The following is a 13,112-nucleotide window of genomic DNA, read 5'->3' on the forward strand; positions in this document are numbered from 1 at the left end:
ATTTAACATAGATTTTAAAAACCTTTATAAGCAATTGGCTATGTATATATTAGGGTATGGTGTAACTGTTCAACTTGTTAGACATAATAATAGATTACTAAATAAATATCACACAACATCTAAAACATCAAACATCGCCATTTAAACAACAAAATATATATGGCACATAATATGTTTTACCTCCAAGGTTAGATTCGTTCCCACCATACGAAGATGGACAGAACTATAAACGTAAACATCGTTGAAGTTCATCTTAACAACCCCATTGTTTCCCTCTGTTGTCTCATCGATTATTGTAAGTGGTTTTGTACCAACTGCATTTACTGTGGTGGCTTTAGCATCATTTTCTAAAAAAAAACAATTGAATTGAAGTAAGTTTGGTGGCCACTCCTTTGTATTGGTCGTTTCTTTAATTACATTTTGTACAGCACATGTGCTTAACATACATACCATTCAATTTTGCTTTTGGAATACAATGGGAAGATACATTTATTAAAACAGTGAAGAGAGAGAATTAGCAGCAAAACGACAGTTGTTAAAACATATGCATTTGGTAAACTAAAAACTACTTTATGAAAGGGTCAAAGAAAATCTGGCGGCTAAACCCACCTCTTATACACCATGCCTGATTAGAAGCCTTTGGATATAATGGGAGCACACTAACTACTGAGCCATGGCACCGGATAAGAATATAGAAGACTACTCACCAATATGCGCAGCAGAAACTGGGCGGTTGTCCACAATCAAAACGGTATGTTTGGTCTTCACAGTGAATCCCTTCTTAGCTTGCTTGTCTTCTAAGTAAACGGTTCCTGCTCCACCAGCTTGTTCAGTTGAAGAGCTTCCACCATTCATTGCATATGTGCCAGTAAATAGGAGTGATTGAGGTGATATTATTGATATCCTTCCACCACCACCAGCACCAACACTATCAACCACACCGTTTCCACCTACAGCTTCCAATCGACCCACCCCTCTTAAAGTATCAACCTTAATTAACACCGACCCCCCACTTCCTCCACCAACTTTATAACTTGATGATGAGAATCCATCTTCTCCATTGCTTGCAACCACTCCATCAAGTCTAATGAAACTGGCTTCGATGTAAATAACGCCACCACCAGAACCATACTTCAATTTACTCTCACACATAGCATCACTTGCTATATTGCATTGAACATTACCCTGGACTTCACCACCACTGCCAGCTACTTGAGTGTTCCTCATGTCCCCATACACCTCGCACCATGTTGAGGTTTTCAATCTTCCAAGTTCTTTCTCTGCACCTCCGCACCCACCATGGCTGCCACCTCTTAAACCATAATTTCCATTCACTGTAGGACTACCAAACCCTTGCCCAGCCTTACTCCCATATCCATTAGTAAGTATCTGACTGGCATACGCAAGCGTCACATTGGGTGCAGTGATCTTCAAATCAGAGGACACCAGTTTAGAACCGTGGCGCAAATCCAAAAACTTGAAAATTTCCAAGTTAAAGTTTCCCGATATTAAAATTCGATCCCCAGTGAATTCAACTCCCAAACTAAGAGATGCAAAGGGTAGCAGTGTAAGAGAAGTTAGTGATATTTTTCGTGCAACGTTTACATCATTCTTGAATACCACAATAGATGCCGTTTCTGCCACATAAGAAGCAGCATTTGTTCCCATAGTGAGGGACGTTACACCAACTAATTTTCCCCGCAATTCCAAATCATATTCAACCCCACATGTGTGAATTGTGGTGTGTGTGGCACGAACTCTGCTTGGTAGAACCACTGTAGCATTTTCATCAACACGTAATGAACATTGTAGAATGTAATCTGTTCTAGCATCAACTGCGCTCTTGATTTCCAGTGTAAGATTGCTAGGCACGACCAACTGGCCTGTCTGGTCACCAACAAGTGTGCTGGATTGGATTGAAACACTTGAAGTGCTATCTGCTACACTTAGAACCGCTCTAGCTTGACCTAACACAGAAATTTTGGAGAAAGAAATGACCCCATTCTTTGCAAATGTAGGTTTGAGATGTAGGTTAGTGTAGAATAATTCCGTTGATGGGCATTCAGTTGGAGCAGTTGTGTCGAATAAATTGGGCAATGCGTTCTTGAAAATTAGTTCTGTTATTTGGCTGCCAAAATTTGATAAGTAAGACATGTATATGATACCAGAAGCAGATCTGTAAAAATAAAGAAATTGCCATTAATTTTGAAATATGTAAACCTGACTGACATAGAATTAATTTATTGTTTTATTGAAAAATTAAGGAAAATATAAAAATAAAACACATACCTTAAAAAAATAATGCAATACCAAACAAAATATACCTTAAATTGCAAGTTGAATATGCGCAGCCCCCGTATGCTGTGATGCTGCCGGTAAACTGTTCTAGTGTGCCATCAACATTGATCTCAACTCTACCACCAAATCCACCATTCTCACTTTGTGATAAGGCATCCCCACCCATAGCATTTATAAATCCATGTCCAGATATGGATCTTGCTTTAATGGAAATGCTGCCACCACGACCAGTGAAAGAACCATCAGCTATTAAAATATAGGAAGAATACAAAAATGTAAACAGGAGTAATTAAACATTACCATAAAATTAAACCACATGTTAAGAGTAGATGACTAACACGAGGTGAATGAAACAAAACACCTGTGTTATAATAACTGTTATTGCCCCACAATGTTAAATAAGTTACATATACTTACAAAGTTACATAAGTTGTAACTCTTAAGCAGGCATGGGTAAAACAACTGTGTTATAACGACCACCCGCCAAGAGAAACAAGTTACATTCATTCAAACTCACCTGCTCCATTTGCGGACACATTTCCACCAATATGAACATTATCTTGCGCCACCATTTGCACCCAACCACCATCTCCTGCTCTGAATGTTCCATCAGTTGAAGCTCCATCTTCAACGCTTAACAACTGGTGGTTGCCGACTATGGTCCTCGTGGGATCTTCTGATGAACCATCCGCTGCCACCAAAGCACCAGCATCAATGGTGATGGTTTGCCCAACCAAGCTTATCCCATGTGGTTTATGGTTTGCAGCTGATGTTAGTAATCTAGGAAGAAAGTTAGGATTTATTAAAATTTATTCTATTCAAATATTAGATGAAAAAAAATTAACAAAACTGACTTTATGTAAATTTAAGACTGAGCATAAAATAAAAAAAACATGTTTTTTAAATATTTTTTACAATTTTGAATAAAAAAATTCAGGCACAATACCATAGGAGATCCGTATTTAGTAATTTGAAAATAAATCTTGTCAACAGAGGAAACCAGTAGGTATACATAATCTACCTTGCATTATCCTTCATTGTTATTGAAGCATTTGATGTGATAGATACAACCAAATCATCTGCAGTAGATATCCCCATGAAACTCAATGTTGAATAGGAATGCAGGGTCAGGTCTCCGGGTATTTTAATAGTAGCTCCTGTCAATGTGTTGCCACTGCATTCGCCAACATGGGAGCCGTCCTTCAGATTTAATTTGGAAGAACTTAGAAGCACAATGCTGTTAACACAGAGTGAGGCACCATCTTCAATGTTGACTTCACCACCACGCTGGATGTCAAAGGCTGAAGCATCAAGCTGGCCATTAATAGTCGCTTTCCAAAGAGAGACAGCAGCATTAGTAGCTGGTGTGTTGCCATAAAATTTAAACGAAACTCTTGCATTGGATCCAATTACAAGCCGTGCTGAAATAACGGTCTTCGAAACACCATTTCCAGCTACATTCAGATGCGTGTTGAAACCTGATTAAAAACAAAGTGAAAATTCACAAAAATGTGGATATATGTATAAGTTATTCATCTTTGCTTAATGGATGAATTTTTTTCTATATGAAAACAGTTTAAACACACCATTATTAACACTAAAACGACAGTTGCTATGCTAATGGTTAACAAATGACAATTTGGACATCCCAGTAGTGACCACTGGGTTGGGGTAGGACACACGTTATACTGGTAGCATCAAGTTTTGAACCAGATACCCTCTGGTTAAAGGCCAATCAGGATAATGAGACAACACATAAACAACATACCCAGGACTTCCAGTGTGCCGGTTCCATCCCCAGTAATGCTGGAGACAGCGGGATCATCAACTGATCGCGACGATATCACTAAGCGTGCTCCATTAAGCAAGACGATATGAGATGTTTCAAGTGGTATGTCGTCCTCATATAGGTATGGACCATTCAGTATCACTCGTTTGCTGGTAAGGGCTCCATTTGGTTCAGTAACAATTGTAATACCTGGTAAAGTTAAAATCAGCTTTATTATAATGTTTCTATTTTTGTAATAAAGTTGTATATTCTACTTTCTATGTCACAATATGTTTGCCTCAACCAGTGTGTGTTTTATATTTTTCTATGTTGTGGTATCTAATATTTCTATGAACTGTGGTTAAATTGTGCGTGGTGTACTGTTAACATCCAAGTATAAAGCTAGTAGGTAAAGACTTCTATTTAGTAACAGTTAAGATAACTGGATAAAAACTTCCAAGAATACCTCCTTCATTTTTAAACAAGCCGGTAAATGCCTGCCAGTTGTTATTCCCAGCAAGTGGAGCTTCAGATAAAACCACAGAAACAGTTGCACCACTGGTTGAATGTATCTGTCCACTACCAGTCAATGCAGCTGATCTTATAATTAAACTAGCATTGCTTCCTTGTGGAGTGGTGAATGTAATTATTCCATCTAGTTTAAGTTCACCATCAGTTTCAATTGTAACATCCTGAAAATAAAATTAGAATAGATTTGTTTAATTAATGCGAAAGCCCACCAGGGGAAATAGGATCTGGTACAATACCCCAACACTTATGGATTAAGGTCAGACTATGCCCATTACCTCCACACCTAAAGATTCATGACAAAATTTGTCTATTTCCCAAACACCTAGGGATTTAGGTCAGACTTTACCCCAATGTATTAACTGCAAAACAACTAATAAGTTTGACATGGCTTTGGCAAAATCCAAACGATCATATAAACACACATATATCATATGTACATATAATAACGCATACATGTGAAGATATGATCATTATTCGGCTTCCTGGTTTAAGTTTAATGAATGATCGAGCGTAATATCTTGCACTGGATGTTGGCTGGAGTGTTATCCTAAAATATAAAGCTGTTAAACCAAAAAGAAGTTTTTTTTGGTTCTCTTGCCCAAAGTCTGCCATAAACACTAAGCGTAAGTTATTTATCCTCGCATGGCGGGGCAAGGGCAGTCTTTTGTTTTATGCACCTCATGCCTGCTTATGAGTTGCTAAGAATCTACTTTAGTGTAGAATTGTTTACTCTTTATTCAACCTGGACAACCCATTTTTGATTATTAAGTCGAAGCAAAATATACACAGACATAATTATAAATACAAACAAAGTACATACTGAGCATTATCTGAAAGCACAAGTTGTTCGTAATTCATATTCTCCTCCATGCTACAACTTTGTCCAAACGTCAAAGACAATGTTGAGTAATCGCAAATCTCAGATGAATAACACAGTCCTATATTTGTTTGATCCAAACTAAACAAATATAATTGTTAAAATCATATTATTTAATTGGTAAAATTAATTGACGTTGTAATAATTTATACTCTTTTAAACTGTACACTTCTTGTTAAAAAACTAGAGCTTTTGTTTTAAGTTTGTTTGGATATTATAATGATGTTTATTTATATCCTTTTGTACATTTTTTTTACTAGGTAAGATAAATAACAAAGTTCTGTACGATATTTCAATGCAACCCACCTTGAAGTTCCTGCTTTTATTTGTCCAGCAGGGCACGCAGAACACCAGTTACACGCTTCGTTGTTTGGACAATTAAGTGAGGGTGAGGTCAGGTTGTGCTCAAGCTCCCCTTGTGGGCAAGCTGGGCTGGATGGGACTTGTAATATTTCGTCACTGCCGAGTCGTAAGAACTTAGTGGCATCTATTTCAAACCATGATTGCAATTGATCATCGTTGTCGTCAACTTGAATCTCGTCAAGGTTGAGTTGCAGTCGTTGGTTGAATGGATTGGCTCCGCATGTTGATGACTTCAATATTTTTCCTCCTTGTAAAACTTTGACTTTTTGTAACTGGATTGTGCCTGGAAAGACATTTTAGCTGAAAAGGTAATAATTTAAAACTGAACTAATTTTATAAGCAATAAACTAACTAAGCGATTGTTTTTGAATTAATGTTCTGAAGTACAAGTTATGACACGGGTTCGTTATTTCATAAACTTTACGCATGCTTCTGAATTGTCACCCACATAATTTTTTTGTTTTATTTAATTTTCATCTTCTAAATATGAACACCACATTATTGTCCTCCGAACTATGGTGAGTTTCGTTGTGTCTTGTTCACCCACATTGAACCTACTATTCCAGTGAAAAGGCACACTCAAGCTAACTTGGTTTTTGCAAAACAAGTAAAAATGTTTCCGAACCTCTTTGTTCTTGATCAAGTCCACTAAACGCTGGATAATTCGTCATAACGACCCCATTATCTGACACATAGAGGTTCTGAATCCCATTAACTCCACCACACCATGTAATGGTTCGGTTATTTTCCACCAGCAGTGTAGGTTTGGACTGTGGCAATGTTAGAACTGAACCATAACCAACATTGATATCAAGAGGCAGAATGTATTGGGATGTTGAAGTGACGGATGATAGGGTTTCAAGGTACAACCTGTTGTGGGGAATAGTTTACTTTACTAATAAAAAATATACTGCAAACTTATATCAATTTAATAGTTTGCTTTACCAATGTGTCAAAATTCAGAAAAGCTTGTAACCAAAGTAAAAGGTGCAGGGCAAATAGGTTAATAAAAAAATGTAGCAATCTTAATTACAGTTCTGCAGGGAAGCTTGAAACTAAAACCTGCAGCTGTATTTATAATATGTTTATCTCTCAATTTGTACATGGTAATAATGCAGCAATTTCATATTAATTTAATGTTTATTTACAATATATCTAATACTGACCTGTGTTTGTCCCCTATCTCAACACATGACAAGTCACTTCTAATGTTGTTGTAAGATCGCGCAGATATTTTCTCCACATAGAAATCAACTAAGTTGTCAGTACTGGATAAGTCAGCCATCTTCAACTTTGAAGGTGAACCCACAAAGATTAAAGCATCGATAGTTGCTGCTCCAACTAATACAGCCGAACCACCATTGCCCATGCTTTGCCATGATGCTCCTGTTGATCAAAACAATTTATATAAAAAATATAAAACTGTTTTTATTTTAGAATAAACGTTGCAATACAAAAAGAAAACAATTTTGAACCAAAATGGCATAGAATGTCCAACAACATTACTCACACAAGATGAATCAAGATTTTAACATATGTATTTTGTACCAAAAAAACAAAAAATAGTGATAAAGCGTGATAAATGAATAAACAAGATAACCGGCATTCAACTCTCTGTGTGGTAATAAATTTATTGCTTTTTTTTCTGCATTGCTGATATGTAAGACCACTGGGTTGAATCAATTTATACTTACTTACAAAATTTACTAAAACAATAAAATACCTCGAATAACAATCTGTTTGTATCCATAGCTGGGTAGTTTGGCAAGTAACGGGTTGTTATGTTGAACCACAGTTGTAGGAGGGGAAGCGTGTGATGTACATGATATATACACCACACCTGGACCCCCAGGTACGTATCCTTGGCCAGGGTAGGCTGTGAATCGTCCCACTGCTACCTCAGTTGATAATGTGGTGTATACGATGGATATAACACCACCACCACCACCACCCGATGTTGTAGTGTCTCCTCTACCACCGTTTGCTCTGTACATTCCTAATCCACCAAGAGTTTCAATCTGAAAAGAATATTTGTTAATGTTTATCATAATTTGACTATGGGAAAACTCCGGGTTATAACACAGTTGTCGCACTATATGTGGTGGTTTCATACATCTTACGCACCTATGTGAGTTAACATAACTTTGTAGGAGATTGTTTTCCGTATGGCTGATAATTTAGACAACCCAATTAGTAACCACTATGTTGGAGCAATTACTGTTAAGTATCCTGGCCAAGCAAACACGTTCGCAACAATGGTAGCAAAGCTGAGCATCGAACCTGGTACCGTCCGGTTCTGTTGCAATTGCCTAAACCACTAAGCAAATGTGCCGGAGAAAACTAAATGTATCTTACCTTGTTTCCTACAGCCACAAGCATGCACACTTATCACAGGCCCATGTCTTAGTTATACAACTTTATTCATCTTACCTGTATCCATATGCTACCACCGGCACCACCACCAGCCCCTTGTCTGTTGGAATCCACAGCAGTTGCTCCACTTGAAGTGATCAAGCCATCATTGTACAATGTAGCTGTGTGGTGTGTTATTATTAGGAAACAAATTAAGATTATTTAAAATGTTACATTAATGTTTGTGAGAAGGATATTTCAGGAAAGTATTGGATAAAATAGTGATAATTTTCTGTTATAAAGCCAGGTCTACATGTAAGATGTACGAGACCTAGTAGTCTGTTTATTTTATTGTTTTTTTTGTAACTGCTGTAGTACACAAACATATAATAGATTTTAGGCTAAACTAATCAAGGAAGTAGAAAAATAAACATAGAAATACTGTCTAATAAATGCCTAAAACGGTCCCCTAAATTTGACGTTAAAAGTTATAAACATAAATGCCACACCAACCTGTTTGGATATGAATTGCACCGCCTCCATTTGAACCAAACCTACCCCCGCCACCAGAACCAAAGTTAGTTGGTGATGAGTAGGTATCGTTGTCTTCATAGATCCTGTTAGTCACCAAACCACCTGTACCACCATGGGAACCACCGTTGTATCTGTAGCTGTCAGATTTGCTTGAACCTGTTTAAAATAATGCAAACTGGTCACGCTGGTGGCGACAGTTGGTAATATACTGGAAATGATGTATGAGAAGTATTCTATATAGGTTTGGTCCCACAGATATTGGCACATCATGGTACCTGAGATTTAAGCCAGAATTGCCACACACTATGGAAAAGTATGAAAAGGCAACAATTTTGTTAAGAATAGCATAAAACCTATAACTTATAAAAATCTGAAAGTTAGATATAATTTACCTCTGCCTTCCCCTTGTTTATATCCCATCCCATCCACAGTAATAACTCCACCAACCTCAACTTGAACATCAACAGTTGATGAAATATGCAACCTCCTGCCTTCTAAACTGCCAAGGGATTTGATCACAAGATTGTTGACCTGGGAAAGTATTGTCAATATTATCTGCTTACCATTTAGTTTAGTTATATAAGGGAATTCCAAAGAGTTATACACTGGGTGTAATTTTGTGAACCACACATTGTGATTTTTAAATGCTCACGTTTAATTTAACTGGTTTATTAAAAGGAATATAGCACCCCAGGCCCCAGGTTAATGGGGCAATTTTGGCCTAAATAGAATCAATGGCACGACTTTATCAACATAGAATAGCGTATTTATATAAAACAGCATCACTTACAGATATTTCAGCAGCAACATTAACATTGTCCCCTTCTTTCAATAGATTGTCGGGCAGCAATTTAATTGAACTTTTGCTTTCAATGGTCAAACTATCAGCTTGAAGAGCAATTCCATTGGAATCTACAACTCTATTTGTATATCTGGAAAGTTATGTGATAAACTATTAATAAATGGGAAAAATAAAATACCATGAAAAGATTAAGAATATAAAATTTTTATTGTATTAGAAACTATAAATAATAAGGAATATTATTATGAATATAAATGAAAATAGTTATAACTCAAGACAATTTGGCAGAAGTTTATTAACAGGAAGTTCCAATAACTGTCTTTTTGCAGATCGCCTTCTCTTCGTTGTTTTAATTAATCTTATCTTCCCTATAAGAGATGATGGAATAATTGTTTCACCCACCTTCCATTTGCACCAAACTCTATAGAGCTTTCAATTAACTTAAGACTTCCAAACCCAATCATTTTTCCTTCCAATATAAACCTTGCACCAAGCATTACGGAGGTGGGGTTGTTCGTGTCTTTTGATAGCAGAGTTGATAAAGACACGCGTGCGTTCTCGTGGACATGTAAGTTAGTGCTCACATAACTTTGTGCAGTTTGTATGCTCACATGCTGGTAGGGTCCTGAGTGATAAAATATCTCAATTTGTATTCTAAAATATGTATACAAAGAAAAAGGGGTAACTTTGCAGAGGGGTATAGTTTTGTGTCATATATATAAAACAATATTTTTTCATTTTTGATAACAAACATTTGCTAAATAATAAAAGTTTCAAGCCACATTTGACCCGTTATACCAATGGAAGACTTACATGCTGTGAACCTGTTGTAAACACACCAAACAAAACCATAAATTTTATAACTTTACATAACGCATTCCAAAACTTATTCAAAAATAATTATTAAGTAGTGAAAACATCACACTCTGAGTCTGTTAAATACCACATCAGTTTAATGTGCCACACAATGTGAAAATCCCTTATATAGATAACTACTTACCAAAGTTTATTGTTGGCAGTTGTTTAGTCAGCCTTGGATTCTCCCCAACTAAGTTTGTAACTTGTAGAGTGTTGACGTCTTCATTTACTTGGCCTAAGGAAATATCAGAAGTTAAAAACACCATCTTAAACCACCATGAAAATATATTAACAGAGAAGTAAACTAGGGTCTGGGGTTCTAACGTAGATATTATATTCATCATAAATATATCCAAAGTTTAAAAACTAAACTACGTAAATAAAATTTAATTCAAACAATGTAATTATCATGACTAACATTCCCTCATGGCAGAGTAACTAATAACTATAAGATGGCTAGGCGAACACAGCCATAATGACAGCAGCGTCAAGCCTCTAACCCATAGATACTGGGCTATAGGTAAGGAGGGAAAAATCTCTATAGCAGTAAGTTTATTACCTGTTGCAATAACAGCTAAGCGGGCTCCGCCAAGTACATGCAATTCATCAAATACACTGACACTCTTCAATTGAGATATAACTGTTTGTTCATCACTTGGATTGTCAGGTTGAATAGAAGGTCCAACCACCAACCACGTGGTTGCTACGATTGCATTCATTATGGATTCATAAGTGACCACTTCTTGTTGCTGTGGGAATGAATGAATGAAGGTAAATTATTAATTCAAAAGTTTCATAACCTCCTAGTTGCAGCCATCAAACCAGGTGTGCTCTGGTTAAGAAGTAATCGCTGTAACCACTTTGCCGATTTTAGACCATAGTTGTACATTATTTTATAAATTAGTGAAAAATAAATCAGCTTTATCACAAAATTAAATCTTTGTGAGGACATTTTAGTTTTTTGACTGCCTTCACCAAAACAAATTAATAAGATGATTAAGTCAGTACGAAAAGTAAACCAGTTATTTTAACTAAACAACAACAGTTTTTACTTACCGATTTTATTGGATTTTTGTTGTTGTCTACCACTAGTTTTCGCTTAATAGTTCCAGAACGGTTTTCTTCATAATAAACAGTACCACTGGCACCACTGCGGAAGAAGTGTGCATAACCACCATGAGCTTCAACCACGCCACTCCACGATTCTCCCATCTGTATTGGAGCAATGGGTTCAAGTGTGGATGTGTAAGAGATGGCTATCCTTCCACCACCACCACCTCCAGCTTGTGAACCTGGGTAACCTGTACAAGAAATCAATTAGATATTATATGAATAAACTTGTATGGTGTGGAAAATTAGGAGCTTAGTTGTATTTTCATAGACTTGTGCTCACTTACGAGTCACCAGTTGTTTTGGAGCTGTCAATTTTTAATTTCTAATCCTTAACCAACAACCCAATTTATACAACACCTAGCCTCTAACTAGTCTAACATGTAGCAACTAACAACTTTGAATTCCCAGCCCCTACAACACAACAATCTCACCTTTTCCACCATTTGCTTGAATATAACCCGTCCCTTTAACTGATGTTCCCCCTTGTATATAAATAGAACCACCAGCAGCACCACCACCACGATATCTCTTGCCATGGTCTAGAAAACTAACTCCATTTTGACCAGATGCCACCAGTGATCCATCAATAGTTATATCATCTGATATGATGTGTAAGATACCACCACCCAGACTGCGGCCTCTGCCACCACTTTCGCCAAAGTTCTACATAATGGAAAGTAGTTGTATTTAGTAAGATTGAATGTATTAATAACCTTGGTTATCTTTAACAAACAAATAGGTAAATATGTTTGGGGACGTTTTCATCTTTTTGTAATGTATAGTATAGAAGTAAATGCCACAAATAGTTAAATTTATTTATCCAACAAGGCGGAGCATTGGCAAGTGAGTTGTAAATGCCGTTAAGTATCTTGCCCAAGGACCCACAATGGTAGCAGTAATATATAATTAAGAAAGTCAAGTTGCTTACTTGTGGTTTTGTAAGGTTTCCATGTGGTCTTGCTTGTCTATTAGTTGTAGTGACTGTAGAAGCAGGCCCACCAACCCCACCATGGCTTCCACCAGAACTACGGTGGTTGTTTACCAAAATCCCCCTCCCAAGACATTCAAACACCAGTGGGTTGCATAAGACCTGGAATATAGAGGTTTTAAAGTTTTTAAAATTAATTTAAAATGGTCAGTTTAAAATCAACATTGTAAATAGAACAGCTCAAAGCAGACAAAAAGAAGGGGGAAGGGCAGTACTGGTTGGGACAGATCTATAAGTTATATGTTAAAATACAGCAAAAACAGTTCTTTAATATATTAACATGGTATGTTTACTGATTTAGGTTTTTATTGGTGAAATCTAACCTTTATCTTTGCTTCTTCTTCAACCAAAATCTTTGTAACTTCCAAAGTTAATTTATCTCCACGTAGCAAAGACCCTGCATGTAGATGAAGGAACTCGCCCTGTAAGAAATTAGTAGGGGATGAATGTTATCTAGATCACTCCATTATAAACCCCACTTGTTTATTGTCATGTGGTCACGGGAACGCAAGAGGTATAATACAGGTGTTGAAACATCATAGCCAGCTTACTAGTTACCACCTATGTAACTTAAAGCGTGCTTGTTCTGAGAAGTAACCATATTCAATATAACACGGGTGTTCTGTTT

At 36.7% G+C, this 13,112-nt stretch overlaps 1 protein-coding gene across 2 annotated transcripts in view; it reads right to left on the reverse strand.

Moving 5' to 3' along the window:
- Positions 1-13,112, reverse strand: part of LOC100179046 — a 98,398-nt gene that overhangs the window by 62,524 nt on the left and 22,762 nt on the right. For both annotated transcript variants that reach the window (XM_018816880.2, XM_026839835.1), the window contains exons 49-72: positions 12,808-12,906; positions 12,425-12,586; positions 11,928-12,159; positions 11,440-11,684; positions 10,943-11,132; positions 10,526-10,618; positions 9,928-10,150; positions 9,514-9,655; positions 9,116-9,254; positions 8,703-8,879; positions 8,268-8,371; positions 7,561-7,855; positions 7,004-7,223; positions 6,463-6,707; positions 5,781-6,120; positions 5,418-5,555; positions 5,051-5,144; positions 4,533-4,758; positions 4,067-4,276; positions 3,320-3,776; positions 2,816-3,078; positions 2,325-2,544; positions 708-2,176; positions 181-347 (exon numbers count right to left, since the gene is read on the reverse strand). In XM_018816880.2, coding sequence (XP_018672425.1) covers positions 181-347; positions 708-2,176; positions 2,325-2,544; positions 2,816-3,078; positions 3,320-3,776; positions 4,067-4,276; positions 4,533-4,758; positions 5,051-5,144; positions 5,418-5,555; positions 5,781-6,120; positions 6,463-6,707; positions 7,004-7,223; positions 7,561-7,855; positions 8,268-8,371; positions 8,703-8,879; positions 9,116-9,254; positions 9,514-9,655; positions 9,928-10,150; positions 10,526-10,618; positions 10,943-11,132; positions 11,440-11,684; positions 11,928-12,159; positions 12,425-12,586; positions 12,808-12,906 — 6,150 coding nt within the window. The remainder of the gene's footprint in view (positions 1-180; positions 348-707; positions 2,177-2,324; positions 2,545-2,815; positions 3,079-3,319; positions 3,777-4,066; positions 4,277-4,532; positions 4,759-5,050; positions 5,145-5,417; positions 5,556-5,780; positions 6,121-6,462; positions 6,708-7,003; positions 7,224-7,560; positions 7,856-8,267; positions 8,372-8,702; positions 8,880-9,115; positions 9,255-9,513; positions 9,656-9,927; positions 10,151-10,525; positions 10,619-10,942; positions 11,133-11,439; positions 11,685-11,927; positions 12,160-12,424; positions 12,587-12,807; positions 12,907-13,112) is intronic.

The sequence above is a fragment of the Ciona intestinalis genome, unplaced genomic scaffold (genome assembly GCF_000224145.3).
Source record: "Ciona intestinalis unplaced genomic scaffold, KH HT001041.1, whole genome shotgun sequence".
NCBI classification, from domain to species: Eukaryota; Metazoa; Chordata; class Ascidiacea; order Phlebobranchia; family Cionidae; genus Ciona; species Ciona intestinalis.